The 19,131-nt window shown below is 40.8% G+C and overlaps 1 protein-coding gene and 1 pseudogene across 1 annotated transcript; both read right to left on the minus strand.

The window, feature by feature from the left end:
* Positions 1-1,908: 1,908 nt before the first annotated feature.
* LOC123601690 (olfactory receptor 1002-like) lies at positions 1,909-5,752 on the minus strand. Its single transcript, XM_045485239.1, has one exon. It carries the CDS (start codon positions 2,848-2,850, stop codon positions 1,909-1,911), a length of 942 nt encoding a protein of 313 aa, XP_045341195.1. The 5' UTR covers positions 2,851-5,752.
* A 9,801-nt stretch (positions 5,753-15,553) lies between these two features.
* LOC123600530 lies at positions 15,554-16,186 on the minus strand (annotated as a pseudogene).
* Between the last annotated feature and the right edge of the window lie 2,945 nt (positions 16,187-19,131).

Consider the following 19,131-nt stretch of genomic DNA (forward strand, 5'->3'; position numbering starts at 1 on the left):
CCTAAGGGATGTGGCCCTCTCAAAAACAGCAATCAGACTGTGCTGTTAAAGGCTACCAAGGCAATCTGCTCAGCTTTCTGTTTGGTTTTACATTCGTGGTGCATGGAGACTCGGAGTGAGGAGGAACTAGACCACAATGAACCCAGCATCAAATGCCTGGAAGATCTTACAGATTGATGCAGCAAAGAGTCACCTGGTGAGAGATAACAAGTTTTTCACTCTATTCTCAAAAGTGATCGTTTGCGTCAGCACTCATACCGCTCATAATTAGTCCCTTCTCCCAACAGGCACTATGTGCTATGCAAACTTGCCCATCCCACAACCTGCATATCATAAGGGAATGAGGAAAAATACCTTGAGAGTCAGAACAAATTAGCTCTCAGTCTTTGCCCACAGCCTTGGAAAACTTGGTTACTTATTTGGGGAGGGCTCTTTTCCTTTCTTGACCTAACTCATGGTATCCATACTCTGTGGAAAACTTAACCTAAAACACAACTTATTCCTGTTTTCTAGCCCCTTCCTCTTTACAGAGAGTTTTCTGTACCACCCTTTTCTAAAGATACCCTAAATCTCTATGTTGGCTCCTGGATTGGTTTTGTCATAAAAATCACCATGGATATACACTGAATTATTTATTATTTATTTATTTATTTATTTATTTATTTATTTATCATACTGAATTTTATTTTTGTTTGTTCACAAGCCTCTAACTTCCATGAAGATATTTTCACTCAATATGAATACCACCCAATAAAGTGTCAGGCACATAAGAGGCATATGTAACAATTAGTTGTTAATTAAATGTTGCACCATTAACTGAGTTCCATTCATTCTTAATTAAATGGCATCTTACTGCATTTCATCCTGAGTCATTAGCCATTACAGGCACCATTACTGGCAGAAAGCATGGGGAAGAAATGTGGAAAAAAATAAAGACAAAATTCTAGGTATTAGAAGCTATTTACATTCTACAAAGTCAGCAGATTAAAATTAAATGCCTCTGGAAGACGACCTTCAAGAGAAGGCACTAAAATTCTGTGTGAGTTTTCAATATATACAAGACACATGCTCCATCACATCATTCTAGCATTTGTTGCTGTGTTAAAAACAAAACAAAACAAAAACAAAACAGGAGAGTTGCAAGAACATTGTATGCACAGAGAAAAAATGTGGGAACAAAGTATGAAGTCATCGGCAATCCACTGAGTCTTCTTAGCTATCAGGCCCATCATCTATAAAATGGAAATTAATTCCCTGCTGATGACATAAAAAATCAACAAATAACAATAATAATTACTACCACTTTTTTAAAGATGTGCAATACAGTCCTCACTTTACATTCATGAATCACATCAATACAGTGGCAAAACCTCAACAAGTTGTTACTATGAGCAGAAACTATAGCAGGTGTACAAGGCCTTTCTCAAACATCTACTCCAAGCGTGCAGGTGTCATTAGGGAGTGCTATGGGTGCATATCACCAGAAAAATACCCTTTATACCATTTTTATTAAAATAATGAAAGGTAAACTTGCAAAGAACTGACAGTTCTCAACACCTTGTAAAAGGAAAACAGAGATACTATTAGGTGTTTTGGTTAACATTTTTCCACCTATTTCATATATAACAAAGCATATCTCATTTTCCACTATAAAATATATTTTCTAAAGCTTTGGAGTTCTCTAAGCCACTCTTTGCACTTTAAAGCTCATCATTTTAGTCCTGTGAATTGAGAAATAAAAACATTGAATGAGAACATCGTGACCTACAGCTGCTGTGTGACTTCTCAATGACACACAGTAATAAAAAGTGAATCTCAACACAAAAGTAGGACTCCCATCACCCAGCCCATGCTCCTGCATCTTGTGTCTATATCACCTCTCAATCTGTAGTACAAATGGTATCTAGTTTACCTACTCAGAAGATTCTTCTTCTCAAACGTCCTCCTGAATGAATCCTTGACCTCTTTGTTTCTCAGGCTGTAGATAAGGGGGTTCAACATGGGGATCACAGCTGTGTAGAACACAGAAACCACTTTATTGATGTCCAGCGAGAAACTAGAACTGGGGCGTACGTAGATAAAGAAGAGTGTCCCATACAGGATGGAGACAGCAGTCAGGTGTGAAGAGCAGGTGGAGAAGGCTTTGCGCCTCCCCTCAGCAGAGCGGATCCTCAAGATAGTGACCACGATGTAAATGTAGGAAACCAGGATGATCACACCACTGAGCACTCCTAGAGCTCCAGCCAAGATGAAAAGTAAAACCTGATTGACCTGGGTGTCTGCACATGCCAGGGAGAGAACAGGAAGAAGGTCACAGAAGAAGTGATTGATGGTATTTGGACCACAGTAAGGCAGGCGAAAGGTGAACGTCGTGTGGATCACGGTGCTCATAAGACCCATGGTATAAGGCCCTACCACCAGCTGCACGCAGATTCGCCGGGACATAATGAGTGTATACAACAAGGGCTTACAGATGGCCATATACCTGTCATATGCCATGGAGGCCAACAGAAAACACTCTGTCACTACAAACTGACCAAAAAACCAGATCTGGGCAGCACAACCCAAGAAAGAGATTACTTTTTTTTTCACAAAGATGTCTGTCAACATCCTGGGACCAATGACAGAAGAGGAGCAGACATCCACAAAGGACAAGTGGCTGAGAAAAAAGTACATGGGAGTGTGGAGCCGGGAATCCATCCCAATGAGGGTGATCATCCCCACATTTCCCAGAAGAGTGACCAGATAAACCAAGAGAAACATCACAAACAGAACAACCTGGTGCCGGAAGCAATTTGTTAAGCCCACAAATAAAAACTCAGTCACCAAAGTTTGATTTCTAAATTCCATTTCTCTGATTTAATCTGTAATGAGAGAAAGATTTTTCATTACAATTAATTTATAATTCAATTGTTTTTAAAAATGAATTTAACTTCTTTGGGGCACCTGGGTAGCTGGTAGTTGGCTAAGTAGTTGACTAAGTAGTTGACTAAGTAGTTGACTAAGTAGTTGGCTAAGCGTCTGACTCTTAATTCTGGCTCAGGTCATGATTTCATGGTGCTTGGATTTGAGCACCTAGCCAGGCTCCAAGTTGACAGCATGGACCCTCCTGGGACTCCCTCCCTCGCCTCTCTCTTGGCCCCTCCCTCACTCTTGGGCGTGCACCCTCTCTCTCAAAATAAACAAATCAATGTAAAAAAATGAAGTTAACTTCCAACAGTTTTCAAGTTCATAGGGTAGACTGAGAGATCACACTCTTGACTTCTACCTCCAAATGGCCATCCTCAGTATTTGCTATCTGTGTGATACTAAACGCTGAACCTCTCTCAGCACTTTAGTTTATTCCCGATCACAAGATTTTGAAGAAAATCACAGAAGTGTAGACCGAGATGTGACCTTTTGTGACCTTCTAAAGCAAGTCCTCTAACTGTGCAAGATCCCATTTTTTAAAATTCCTACATTGCACAGAGTATCCTTTAAGAAATATCTTATAGACAAAAAGCATTATGTGAATTTTTATGAACTCAGGCAAATACCTTATCTACCCTAACTGTAGGTTCAGGGTATTAGAAATGTAACTTCTTTGCCGATTCCTTTAGACTCTAGATAAACAGTCAGTTGTGGTGTGTAAAAGACAGACTTGTGATTCCAAAAAGGCGGGCAAGCTCATACCTGGGAGGATGGCTTTGACCAGGGATTAAAATCTTCCACAGGATCTCCTTGGTGACACCTTACAAACAGCTACATTCCTCCAGTCATTGGTGCATGTACCCATTAATCTCATCAAAGTCCATCAAATTTGTTAGTTCATCAAAGAATAAACTAGTTCTTAAATATTGAGTGAGTGTTGTAACCAATTAAGTACTAATAGGAGCTGGGAAAGAAAATCAATAATTTAGGGATGAAAAGGACACACATGAGCATTTATCCCAAAGAAATGAACATTGATGCCCACACAAAAGCCTGTAAATTTTGTTGACACAAGCTCTATTCATAATGGCCAGATATCTGGAACAACGCAAATTCCTACCATACATAAATGGTTAAACAATCTGGAATGTCCATACCGGGGAATACTATTCCGTAAGAAAGAGGAAAAAATATGATACAGATACAAGCTTGAATGGATCTCAAGGTCATTACACTGAGTTGAAAAAAAGCCCATCTCAAAGTTCAGAACTCTATTTTTACATTATCTTCTCAGAATGGTAAAATTATAGAAAGGAAGAACAGGTTAGTAGTTGTCTGAGATTGGGACAGGCAGGGAGGGTGAAGGTGCGACTGTAAAGGTGTAGCACAGGGACATCCACGTAGAGATGGAAGAATTCCGTACCTTGATGGTTGAGCTGGTTAAACAAATCTCTCTCCACACGAAGTAAAATGGTATAGAGCAATCCACACATCACACCAATCTCCATTTCCTGTATTTGATGCTGTGCTGTAGTGGGTAAGATGTAGCCATTGGGGAAACCTGGGTGAAGGGGATGGGAGCCTCTCTGTACTACCTTTGAAGCTGCCTATGAAAATTTGTCTCAGAATAACACTCTTTTATAAAAGAAAAGGGGGGTGAATGAACGGGAAGTGAGAGAAACATGAAGTAAGGGTAGTCCCCAAATAAAACGGGAAACTGAGGAAGACAAACGCACATTCTGGATGTTGAAATAATCATAATGATTACAACAGCACAATCACACAAAAATGCCAATGGGCTGTGCAGCAGGAGAAGTATCCTCCTGTGCAGCAGGAGAAATCTAACATTTTTCCCTGGTAAGAAAGCTTGAAAGGGGTTTTGCTTAACAGGAAGTTGAATAACAGGAAGTAATGAAATGGAAACCCACTCCTGTTGTCCCAGAAGCAATGGAGCTTGGAAAGGAAAGGCCTGGTGGGGCAGAATTTAAGAATAGTCAGAAAAGCTATACTGTAGTTAGTGACATGTTTCCAGAGTTTAGTATTTTCTAAACATGTAAAGCCATTGCAGGTCATTTATGTGTGTATTAGCTATTTACTCAAAGAAGATAAAAACATAGTGTTCTCAGTGCTACAATACATTTGGGTTATGAAAACATTTTATGAGGATGAAACTAGAATTTCCCCATCTATGATCTCAACCAACTCAAACTATCGTGTGAAAACAATAGTTTCTGACTGTCAAAATGCATATTGCTTTCTTTTTTCCAACCTTGCTTAATGCAAAAATTCTAGCATAGAGCCATCGTGATCCTAGATATGCATGTGACTTAGGGTGGGAGCAGCATGGAATTCAGGTCAGCAGGTTCAGTGGTTTGTTTTCTACTTCTAAAACTCCTTGTAGGGCAAGTGAAGAAATTAAAAGCCAAAGAGGCCAAGGCCTCTTCTTCGTTCCCATGAGCGTCCCATTGTGCATAAATCTTACAGCACATTTCACTATCTCTATGCCAAACACAAAATTCAACCAACTTGTTCATTCAAGTTAGGTCATTTAAAGCAAGAGACACGGATGGAATATTTCACTTGCACCAAATTATTCTTCGTGGTAAGCTTAGAGATGGTGCTTTTCCAGACATCTAAAATCATTTGTTGATATTTTTTGATACCTAGGCTCCTGAAAGCCAGTGAGGAATTCACTCAATGTACCTATCTGAAGAAACATCCCTACAGCCGTTGCCTGTTTATGTCATAGTAAGTTATGAAAGTAGCATTCCCTGACATAAAAATGAATTACCCTACAAACGTAGTAGACTGGTCATTCTTCTCGGCTTCTTCAGGTGTCTAGGAAGATAAACAATACAATGATACCCTCTGGAAGCCTGGGCATTCCAATAGCGCTTTAAAACGGGGTTCATTGACTCCATTCTGCACAACACATCAGAGAGATTTTTCTCAAGGGCTGTGTGTAAATTGGAGCCAACTCCCTCAGGGAATCAAAAGCTCAGGAGATTGGGCCTATGGAGAAGATATTAGAGTTCTCTCAAGAGAACAGTACTGTGACTTGAATCCATTGTCATTGTACAAAATAAACCTACCTCTCCCTTTGAGACTACCCCCTCACACACTTCAAAATCCCGTTTTGAGCCTTCCCTGTTGCATAATGAGCACCGGCCCTTGGTGCTGTGCAGGTCGGAGAAATCTAAAATAAAGCCTTGTCTCAGAAAGCTTGCAATCAGAAGGTGAGTCTGGGCACACAGCAGCACGAGGGACCCCGTGATCGGTCCATCAGTGACGAGGATGGTAGGATCGCTGTGACCAGAGATGTTGAAAAGAGTCTCTTAGTTGTGACTAATCTCAAAGGGAAGGAAGCTATAGGCACACAAACATAAGGTGGACTGGGGTGTTATGCAGCAAAGGAGAGCTATAACTTTGGACCGAATTTTTGAGAGACAAAAGCAGTCGACATTGGAGGTACAAAAATTTCAAATACAAAGGTAGAAAACTGGGTTTGGGATCAAACTTCATAAACACTTCATGAAGCAAAGCAGTTTGAATTTATATCTGCAAGCAGTAAGGAATCCTTCAAGGAATTTCAGAAAACAGGTGACATCTATTTATTCACACACACACAAGAAAAGTTGCCACAGAACATCGGTCTTGTCACAGGAGAAGTTTACTATATGCAAGGCATTCTTCAAAGTGCTTTGAGAGTATTAACCCATTTAGTCCTCCTAAGAGCTCAATGCAGGGGATGAATAGAAAGGTCTAGATTCTCTTACCTGCCATCACCTCATGCAGTCCACTTGCTGTTCTTGGAACAGGCAGAACAGGATTCTACCTCAGAATCTTCCTCTCTTTTCCTTCGGCTCCTGTTGTATTTTCCTCCAGGTATCTGTGCAATTTTCTTCAGATTTCTGCTCATCGTGGAGGCCACCTTTAATCATCCTTTGTAAAAGAGTACAGTTAACCACACCCCAACCCTCCTACACTTCCCCTCTTTATCTAGTTTATTTTTCTTCAATCAATTACCGTTACATACCATTGAATTTGTATTGCATCATAGCACTCTATCACAACAAGTATAAATTTTGTTTCGTTTTTCCACAATACACCTCCAGCTTCTGGAATAGTGCTTTAAGCAGGAAGTGTTCAATTAATATTTTGAAACAAATGAGGACATTAATAAGTGGACACATAATTTTAAGAATGTGGCTGCAGGAAGAGAAATTAGGAGATTAACTTCTTCTAGGTGTTGGGTAATGGGAACTTTCTGTGACAATGGAAAGGAATTAAATTATTTCTTTGAGAGACCATCCTAGGGAGATCAAACCTGAATGGATATGTTTGCAGCTGGATGAGAGACAGAAGAGCCAAGGTTCAATCCTAAGAGCCAGATTTGGGACAATGCTTATCTATCTTCCTTGGCCTCAACTGCCTAGCTGAACTTTGACTTCTTCCCTTATACACCTTCTGGGATTATTTTCCACCAAGATCATGGCTGGCCCAAAAGACCAAAACTTGGTCTCAACGCACAGATCACTGGGCTTTAGAGATACAAGTCCATTTCTACTGTCTTTGGAAAAGACATGGGACACTAGTCTCACTGATAGGATTAGTGGTATCTCTTCTCTCTATACCAGACTGGCAGTAGGAGACAATGTTACAGAAATACAGAGATAACTAATGTCCGTGGTGATAATAGGATCCCCAGACAGTAAAGACCAGTCTGTAGCACTAAACTACCAGAAAGCAGGCAGAGACGATCTAACTAAAAGAACATAAATCTTTTATTCTCCCATCTTCTCTAGTATTTACTTGAATGCTTTACTATTTTCCTGCCATCCCAGTTATACTACAATAAGGAATTTACTGCCACTTTTCTAATTGCTAATGTGTTATCTTATATTTTCTATCTAATGGGGTGATTCTCCATAGTTATCTTTCCAATTGTCATGCCTGGTGTGATTTCCTATACACGAAAACTGAAAAATGGAATGTGAAGTGCTAAACATATCATGCATAAATTCCCAAACTACTCATCTATCTGTTTTTAGATATCCTTTTCTGTTATATTGGGTTTTTTTTTTTTTTTTGGTTCTACTATCATGACAGCTAGTGTCATGGTAAGGAATTCATTTTTATGGGAGAGAGTATCTTCTCTCACTCTCTACACTTTGGTATTTCGTGCTTTGGCTATGTAAGGTTAACAGAATTTAATGTATCTGAATTATGAGGTGTAGAATTCACGAAGCCATAGACAGTACAGTATGACAGCTGAGAACTCTGAGATTACCAGAGATTTCTGAGGTTAAATGACCATTTAAATGTATACATCACAACATATTGATGATAGACCAGATAATCTTGGAGGTTGACCCAGAACTTCCCCTCTTATTTCCCCTGTTGTCATAGTAATGAAGGGGACAAGAGGTGGAAGCAGATTGAACAAAGGGTTAAGAGGAAAATGCTGGATTATATTTTGGCTCCATATGAAACCCTTGTATTTATTCATTCAATTCATCAACACTTACTGATTACCTATGATGTAGCAAGCATGTTCCAGGTGCTTTGGATACATCAGTGAGCAAATCAGTTAAAAGGAAAAAAAAAAAAAAAAAAACAAACTGTTGATGTGATTAAATCCTCAACATCACAGCCATGAAAATATTTGGGGCTCCATGTATGTTGAATGTGTCAGTCCTCGTGTCAGCATTCCCAAAAGCCTCTTCTGAAAATGTGATCAACCTCCTAAGAAACAGGACAACTTCATCAACAATCACATGAGCTTGTTTGCGGCCTAGTCAAATTGCTGGATTAGATAAACATTGCATCACAGGTCCTCCTGTTATGACATCTAAAATAGGCCCACTCCTCTTCCCTGAAAACCCATTATTTTTCTTTATAGACTCAAGAGTCTATAAATAAATTTGACATTGTACGTTTATTATCATTCCATGAACCATCAGAAGAAACAACCCATAAGTGTGACCCTGATGTGGAAGAAAGCAAAAGACTGAGTTTAAAACTCGATAAAAGTATTTTCCGGTCCTTCCTAGATTCAGCCAGCCTACAAATCCACAGGCACTAATGCAAATAGCCATAGTATGCAAGTGATTTTTCTGAGAAGAGTGCCAGCCTCAAAGAAGAAGGGTCTCATGAAAAACATGAGAGAGTTGAAGTCTAATCATGGACCATTTAGTGAGAAAACTTGCTATTTTCAGGACATCAAAGGACAAAAAACAAACACAAAAAACGGGGGGGGGGGGCGGATAAGATGGCGGAGTACTAGCAGGACCCTAGGCTTGCCTTATCCTTCAAACACAGGGAGATAAATATCAAATCATTCCGATACCCAAGAAATTGATCTGAGGTCTCAGAGAAAACTTCAAAAAAGCAGAAGACAAAACAGTTTCCTCATAGGAAGATGCAAGATGCTGTAACATTAAAAAGAAAAATAGAACCAATGATTTGTGCTATTTGTGGAGGACTCAGTTTAGATGTGAGATAGTTCCTCAAAAGTCAAGGGCAAAAAAAAAAAAAAAAAAAAGAAAATCAAGGGCAATCTACATCATCTCTCATACACCAATCTCATGAGAAAGATAAGAAAGGAAAGGATGGGAACAGAGGGAAAAGAGGCAGAGAAAAGGGAACAAAAGTAAGGAGAAAACTACAAATGTTGCTTGAGGAGACGAATGGCCATGGCTGGCCTTTGAAGAGTGGAAGAAAGGACAGACAACTTTAGTTTCAAAATCCCATGTAAGAGCAGAGTAGGCTGCTAGTACCACAGCAGCTAGAGCAGGGGAAATAAAAGTCGTCAGGAATACACTCGACCGTAAACTAGAAGCACTTGCACGCAGAGTAATCCTGGCGCGTGATCCTTCCCAGAGGAGTGATGAGGGTCCTCCGACAGCTTGGGTTCAAAAGACCTCAAAGGCACAGACTTTCCCTTGCAACATGAATAAGGCCTGAGGATCTAATGGAAAACATGGTGACTGTGGTTGACAACACTGTATTGTATTAAGTGAAATGTGCCGAGAGAGTAGAACTTAAAGGTTCTCGCCACCCCCGAAAGACAACTATGTGAGGTGAGGTATGTACGATTTAACTCGATGGGGAGAATCCCGTCATAGGGTATACGTACACCAAATCTTCCTTATTGCAGTATTTGCAATTTAAATATCTTACAATTATATTTGTCAATATGCCTCAATAAAGCTGGAAAACATTTAAAAGAGGTAAGACATCAATGAGCAGAAAAAGAATGAGATGAAGTTGATACGGAAAGAAGTATAACCTTAAACCACACCTGGGTCCAGGTTGTTAAGAAAGATGATAATTAGGACTTAAAGTAACTATGTGCCTTATATTTGTTTTGTTCACTCGCTCACTTAACATGTTTTCTTGAGACCTTCCTATGTGTTAGGTGCTCTTATATGTATCATCGATTAATCTGTGTACAAACCACACATGACATTGGCCTCCTTGCAATTTTCCACCTAAGGCTTCAATGTATTGTTGTGAAAGGGTTATCGTTTCATTACACTTTTTTGCGCTCAGTTATTTTTAACAAAGATGTGTGATACTATAAGATACTGAGTTGTAAAGTCTTGCATTTGATATATTGAATCAAGGAATGGAAAGGGAGAACAAGTCCCTAGGAAGGAAAACTGGACAAATGGGTGGTATCATTGCCAGGAAATTCTTCTTTTCTTTTCTTCCCGGTGTATAAAAAGATGGCATTCATAGGAGTTGGACATATTGTGTACAATCACAGAACTGTAGAGAAAAAAGTAATATAAATGACATTGAGTCTATTACCCTCAGTTTACAAATTAAGACATTGAGAACCAGAAATGGTATAGAATTTATCCTCTTTTAATCCTTTTTTCTTTTTGAAATGCCAGAGAAATTTATTTTAAATGGCACGGTTTTAGTCTAAACATTATTTAGATCTGACATAGAACTCCAGCATGTCATGATTCTGTACACTCTGAAATAAGAATGATTAAAGCGTAACTACCGATTAATATCCAGGCACACGCAAATTGAAGACTGTCGCATTACTACGTTGTACACGGGAAACGAACCCAACGCTGCACGTTAACTTTTAATCCTCTTTCTAATGGGAAGAGTCAAGGTCAAACTGACAACTCCTTAAGTCTAGTCCACGTCTTTCTTAGTACACGTTTTGCAATTCCACCTGAACATTGGTAAAAGCACCGTCCGAATTCCCTCCCCAGCAGAAAATTCTTCCTAACAAATGCCCCCCTAAATGCCTCTTTTACATCCGTCTTCCTCAGGCAGTAAAGGAGCAGACCCAACGTGGGCATCCGTGTGGAATAGAATGCAAAATCGAATTTATTAGCGTACTGAGATGAACTTGAACGAGGAAGTATGCAAAGGAAGAAAAGTGTCCCATGCATGATGGCCAGAGCAGCCAAGCACGAGGAGCAGGTAGGGACACCTTGCTGCCTGCATTTAGCAGATTGGATATTCAGAATAAAAATAAAATATAAAAATATAAAAATATAAAAATACAGGAGGCCGGGATGACGAGGACACACAGGATTCCTATGAATCCAGCCATCATGGAAAGAACCAACTTACTCTTCTGGGTAGCAGCGCGTGCCAGGGAGGGACAAGGGGGAATGTCACAGCAAAGGTGGTTGACCACATTTGGACCACAGAAGCCTAAGCAAAAGTGAAGGTCTCATGGACAATGGCGCTTTGAGGACCCGAGGCACAGGGCCCCGCCACCAGCTGCACACGGGCCCTTTGGCACATGATGACTGTATGCGGCAAGGGTTTGCAGATGGCTGCGTACCGGTCACATGCTTGGCGGCCATGAGGAAACAGGCTAGTCACTACAAGCTGACCAAAAACCACATCAGTACCGCACAGCTCACAAAGGAGATGACTTTTCTCTCCCAAAAGGGATCACACAACATTGACGGAGCAGCGGAAGGAGAGAATACACCCACGAAGGACAAGGTTTCAAGGAAAAACTACATGGGTTTCTGGAGTCAGGAGTCCATCCACATCAGGGTGACCGTCCCCAAGTTCCCACCCCTCATGACAACATAAAGAACACTACGCAGAATAAATGCCAGCAAAGACCACCCCTCGGCATACACTTTTTAAAGTACAGAAAATCAAGAATAAAGAAAACAATTTCAAGGAAGGCAGAATCAGAAAGACACATCACGTACAGAGGAACAAAGGATCACAGTTGATCTCTCAGAAACCGCACCTCCTACAAGTCAGTGGCCTTCTACTGGGCGCCAAATTTACAAATCGGGAGACTTCAGTGAGTGGAGGCCTTAACTGACAGGCTATTTCCCTCTGATACTGGGACTAACTGGCGATTCTTTACAAAATAGGCAGAACCACTTAACGACTTCCGGGGTGGACAAACAAATGAACGGCAAAATGCACCTGCACTTGAATTTCTGTCCCCGCCCTCTAGGAAGAATCAGTTGGGAACATTTCCCACTAATAAAAACAAAACAAAAACCTATTTTAAGATGCACTGTGTTCCAGCTATAAAGTCTAAGGGAAAAGAAGACGGTGCTGTAAGAGGACAATACACGGGCTCCAACTGACACTGTCTCTGATCATCCCTCAGGGTGAGTCCCCAGAGGAGGTAGCACTGAAACAGTATATGAAAAGCAAGTAGTTAATCCACGTGAATATGGCAGGAAGAGAATTGTAGGCAGAATACAGGAGCAGATCAGAACAGCAATAACCAGAGCTAGAGGAAGACAGTTGGTTTGAATATATTTGCATACACTTAGACAAGGACCTTACAGCAATTCAGGAAATTTATAATTATCACTTGCCTCCTGCCGTTCTCCTCCCAATCCCCGTTCAATAGCACCTGCATCACGAATGTTTACCAAGCAATTAGGACCAAAGAAAACACTTCAGCTCTCCTACTAGGCAATGCATATCTCAATAGGTGACAGATCTGACACCTGTCATATAATGAAGACGCAGGATAGAGTCATTTTAAGGCAAAATGTGACCGGGAAGAAACTGTTGATCTTTCTAGATGAAAATACATTTCCCTTTGGCTCACCTAAGCCCAAGTTTTATCAAGTCTTAGTAAAATGGTGCTGGGAAATGTCACCAAACTGGCAACTAACGAATTATAATTTTTCTAATGTTTATTTATTTTTGAGCGCCAGAGACAGATTGTGAGTGGGTTGGGGCAGAGAGAGGGAGGCACAGAATCTGAAGCAGGCTCCGGGCTCCGAGCTGTCAGCACAGAGCCTGACGCGGGGCTCCATCTCACGAGCTGTGAGATCATGACCTGAGCCGAAGTCGGACGCTCAACCGACCGAGCCACCCCGGCGCCCCCAACAACTAACAAAGTTAATCATTCATAATCTGGGACCTAGCTCTCTTACATTTGGAAATCTGTGCTACAGAAATATAAATCTCAGATACACATGTGGCAACATCATTTGTAGGGAGAATAAAAGGAAACCAGCTGAAGGGGGATCACTAGGAGAAGCATACATTCCTTGTTTGAAATGCTGTGCTACATAAACTATAAAATTTACCTGAATATTAATAATTAATTAACCTAGTAGTTTACTTTTCAAATTGCATCATTTGCCTTGTGTCATTTTGAATTCAGCATTTTTTTTTATCATTTCAAAGTGTTTAATAAGGAGAAAACACACCACCTTGTATAAAAATGACAGATTCTGGGGTGAAGGGGGGGGTGAGGGGAGATACTGGTCCTCAGAGGGAAAAAGTGAGATGGAAGCAGAGAGGTGCTACGAATCTCTCGCTTTTACTTAGTTTTTGACAAAGATTTCATTCACCAGTAGGTAAAAGTGTTTCATTAAACCAGAGAGTGTTAGGATGGAGAAATAGCTTTACCAGAAGGCATTGAGTCCATCTGCCTAAATCTATTTACTTATGGATATTTTCATTCATTCACTTATTCATGCCTTCAGTTTTGACACAGATGGCAGCTTTTCAAGAGTAAATTTTAGTTATGAAATTAAGCATATTTGTTGCAAAACAAGTCCGACAACTCAGACAAGCACGAAGCACCCCCACTCTCTGTGGCTCCTTTCAATGTCATGTTACTAAAGTAACCAATGTTAACAGCGTGGCCAGTGACTTGGCACAATTCTATGATCATGTCCATAGGCACACACCAATGTCTTTTACACACGAGGTAGGTTTTACCCCCACCTTTTTCACCTTTGTCTGCATGTTGGGGGATTGGTCAACGAGAAGATCTGACCTCTGGTTGATCTGTGATCTGGACCCTGGCAACTGGAGGCTCCTCTCCCAGACCCTGTCCTTGGAACGTGCATTCTGCCTGCCTTCTCGGCCTCCAAAAGCTGCCCCAAGGACACAGCCTTCAGACAGTGATGTGCTCTTGGACGCTCTGGACGGCATGTGTGACTGCCTCTATCTAATCTTTCAAGATTGGGCGGGAGGCAGAAGGGCTATGGTCTTACTGCTGTGCCCAGGACAACCTCGCAAGTAAGTTCTCTTGTCTGTTCAACCTGCTCCCTACCATTCCAGAGTGGCCTGCTTCTCTCTTTGGTCTCTCCCCGCCTTTGGTGATGGGGGCCGGTTGCAGATTTCAGCGGAAGCTCCCCAGGAAGTTGCAAACCCACACAAACTGTGATCGGTTCTACAGATTAAGGTTTGACTTGATTTTTTTTCTTATCTATCAAGGATTGTATCAGGACGTTTCCTCCGAACCAAAACATTAATATTTAATTTACTTTTTTTAATAATTAGCCACCCAACACTTCAAGGAGAGAATGTATGTCTCTCCTAATGATACAAATTGAGGTTGTTTCGTTTTTTTCCCCCCTACAAATGATGTTGCAGCATTTATGTCTGGTGTTGATATTGCGACAGCACAGATTTCCAAATGTAAGACAGTCAGGTCAACGAGTAAGTGAATTTTAACAGAAATCATCAAATTACTTTCTGAAAATGTAGCTGTTCTATACTTAGCTACTGTCGCCAAGTGCAATGTCGTGGTCTATATTCGTTGGCAACCTTACCAGCATTGCACAAATCGTTGTGATGTCTGCTAACGTGACAAATGACAAAGAAACACTGTCTCGTCATTGTGATCTCATTTTTCCCAGCCATTGTGGAGTTCAGCAATCTTAGTATATTTATATTTTTGGCCATTCCCATTTCCGGCTGTACCCATTGCTCATCCAGCCATTAATGGTCCACGTCTCTACTGTGTGTCATACACATATACATTGGGCTCAGGACTTTCTCCTCGGGACATTACCTTATTGTAAGTCACCTATTTTGCAAAAGCCCTCTCACTTTCCATTGTTCAACAGAACAAGGTGTATGAACCTTTATCAATGAACACTGTTGACCTTTCCCTTACAACATTTGCTCTTCTAATCTGGAGTAAATGTCCTCCCACATAGGAGACTATATAAATGTTCCTCTGTACTTTCTGTTGGCATATAGTACATTTGTGCCTTTAATATATCTGCAAATTATTTTGTATTCCCCTTCACTTTATGGAAGGGGAATGGAGAAGACTGACGAAAAAAATAGAAGCAGTGTATAAGTAACCTGGTAACTACTCAGGAATAAAGGGAACTTCTAGTTCTCAGCCCAGTGTTCTTTTGACATGTTATAAACCAACGTCTAAGGTACAACACAACAGAGTTCTAATTACCAAAACTGCTGGAGAAGTTTTCCTTTCAAACTTCATCCCAAATGTGTATCTTACCTCCTTATTCCCCAAGCTGTAGACGAGGGGGTTCCACATGGGCATCACCACAGTATACAACGGAGAAATCACTTTATTGAGATCCAGGGAGGGACTTGAGCCAGGCCGAACAGAGATAAAGAAGAGTCCCATAGAGGATGGAGACAACTACCAGGTGAGAGGAGCAGGTGGACAAAGCGTTCTGCCTCCCATGAGCAGTCTGGATCTTCCAGATGGCCACCAGGATGCAAACATGGAGACCATCATGATCAGGCCACTGAGGATTCCTGTAGATCCAGCCAAAAAGAAAAACGTAAGTTGAGTCACAGAAGTGTCTGCACATGTAAGAGAAAGCAGAAGGGAAATATCACAGAAAAAATGATTGATGATATTTGGACCACACAAGGGTAAGCAAAAAGTCAATGTCATATAGGTCATGCTCCTTAGAAGAGCCATGCCATAAGGCCCTACAAGCAGCTGCACAGAGACCCCCTGGGACATAATGAGGGCATGCAACAAGGGCTTACCGATGGCCAAATACCAGCCATGTGCCATGGACGTCAGGAAGAAATATTCAGATACCACAAAGAAAGCAGAGAACCACATCTGTGTGGTACAACCCTGAGAGAGCTGACTTTTTTCTCTGCAAAGATATCACACAGCATCTTGGGGGCAATGCAAGAGGAACAATACCTAAAAGGACGAGGGGCTAAGAAAAATACATAGTCATTCACTGGTCAGTGGTAACCTGTGTAAGAAATTTGAAAGTACATTTCATTTTTGCAATGTTAATTAGCATACACAAAATTGCTCCTGTTAAAAAATTTTTAATGTTTATTTATTTTGAGAGAGAGAGAGAGACAGAACACAAAAAGGGGAGGAGCAGAGAGATGGGAAACAGCGAATCTGAAGCAGGCTCCTGCTTCCGCACAGAGCCTGACATGGGCTTGAAACCACAAACCATAAGATCCTGACCTGACCCGAAGTCAGTCACTCCGCTGACTGAGCCACCCAGGCGCCCCATATTCATCATAGCTTCTTCAATGTATTACAAGTGTTTTTTAATCTGTAAAGGAGGCAGTTAGGAAACAGCACTGGACGGGCAACGGTATTCCTGAGGAATAGTTCCTGTCCCTTGGGACACCGTGCAAACTTGCGCGATTTATACTTGATCTTTTTGGATTCGGCACCCACTGCCATCAAAAGAGCAGTCTAAGTATCAAGTCTAAATTTGCCATGGGTGCTAAAATTGTATTTGAAATGAGAACAGTATCTGTATTTCATCTTTATCACATGATAGAATAACAATGCCTACCTAGGAATACCTTAACCAGTGAGATTGTAAGAAATGATGAAAAATTCAGACCCTGATAATAGACATTTGGGATCGGCTAAACAGAACAGAAATAAAGCCCTTTCAGTTCCTGTTTGGATGGAGAGGATAGTGCCATTCAGATGAAATGAAGACAACATTCATATCTGTGTATATTAATCTCTTCCCCTTATAAAAGGCTAACAAAGAGAAATGTCAACAAATGTTGGTAGCATTATTTACAAGGGGGAGTTCTATGGAAACACATAATAGTCATTTTTATGTTTATAAAGGACAGGCCTGCAAATCAGAGATTGGGTACATTTACTCTTTAACCATCATGAATACAGAAATGGCAGAAAGAAATAGAAACAGAGGATTCATGTTTGGGGTTAAATGAAGCGAAGAAATTTCCAGATCGTGTAATTCATATAATCATATCATATAATTCAAAAAAGAAATATAATGGTTTGGGAGGCACTGAGATGCCCTTCCTTTGAGATTCATTAATCTATCAAATATTGTATAGGAACTTTCCATGGAAATGAAAAGAAAAATAAGTATCCACTCTAGTCTCAACTGACGTGATCATTAGCGGCAATGTTACCATACATTTCCATGAATACATGAATATATTTTGTTCATTGAAACAAAATTATTTCCCCTAATTCCCTGTAATGTTTATAAACCTATTTAAGGCATAAATTCTGACAGGTGATCTCTGTTTTATCAACACAATGTGTGAAAGGCTTACCATTTTTATTGTTACAAAATTAAGTATTTTTCTGACTCATCAACTGAGTAAAAACACATCAAGCTGTTTAAAATGACAGTAAGAAACACAAGGTGTGGGATTATCCGTAAGAAAGATCCCAGATTCATATGTTTGTTATGAGGTCAAATAATTTCGCACATTAAAAAAAATATTCACACTTTGAAGGTAGAGTGATTAAGATGTGAACCCTGAAATGCTACAGTGACAAAACAATAGTTAATATGATGTTTGTGCCCCCTGCGTTTATCATTACTTGAGAATTCTCTGTGGAATGCATTTTCCACAGGGCAATTGCTTATTAATGGCAGCACTAAAATCAATCGCGGGAAATAGTGCCTAGGCATAAAAAGAAAGCCCGCTTTTCAAAGCAGTGTTTGATAAATCCAAGACGACATATGCCGCAGCATTTCAGAGAAAGCTCCCTTCTTCACTGAGAGCTGAAGTGGCTGGAAAAACACTGCTTTCGTTTCATGCCTAACAGTTCAAAATCCACGTGCAATGGCAAGCATGGTTGTGGACATTTGTGGACCTACCAGGTGAGGGCGTTTGGTGAGGGGAACGTGCTTCCATCCTTCCATTGCTCAGCACGCAAACAGGAATAAGACTCCGCCTCCCCGTAAGGGGGACGTTTTCTATGACCTTTGCATTTCTACATTCGGTGACCCGAGAATTTACCTGGACGTTGAAGTATCAGAAAGAGAGAAGAAGATCCGGCTTAAACTCGGGATCAAAACCTCAGTTATTTAGTGACCTGAAGAGCTGGACTAAACCAAAGACCACTCTCTCTGGGGTACCTCCGACAATGAGTTTATGTTGCCACAGATCAGGTTCATTCTGAAGTCTTGCTAGTGTATTTCAAAACTTGCTGTTAATCAATATGCGGGATACTCATTTCTTTAAGTTCATAGTACCCCTGGCTGAGTTCAAGGTAAATCAAAGCACAGACTTTTCAAAGAAGGAGATGTCATTGTGCACGAAAATGGTTGGGAAATATTTCATGGGCAGATTGGTTTGGAAAGGTGGACAAGTTTGAGATGACCTGAAATTGAGAGGAAGGACATTTTGGGTAGAACTAAGGAGATGAACAGAGGCAGGGAGGCAGGAACATTCAACTTGATTGGAATAAAGCTTCATGAAGGAGAGAAGAAAATATCACATTGAGGGAACAGTGGCGTAGGCAGAATAATGGTCTCCAGTGATGTCCACCTCTTAACCCACATCGTATGGCTGCCTCTTTCCTCAGTCTCTCCTGCCCTCTGACTACAGCGGCCAGTTTTAGATGTTACCGAGGTAATTCCCAAGTTAGGAACCAACAATTGGTGAGCCAGCTAGGAGACCTAAGAATGGAGTCTCGGGAAAGAGGCTTCAGGAGGGAAATCTCAAGTTGGCCCGTGACCTCTGTATGGGGAGGGG

This window comes from Leopardus geoffroyi, chromosome D1, assembly GCF_018350155.1.
Source record: "Leopardus geoffroyi isolate Oge1 chromosome D1, O.geoffroyi_Oge1_pat1.0, whole genome shotgun sequence".
Taxonomy (NCBI): Eukaryota; Metazoa; Chordata; class Mammalia; order Carnivora; family Felidae; genus Leopardus; species Leopardus geoffroyi.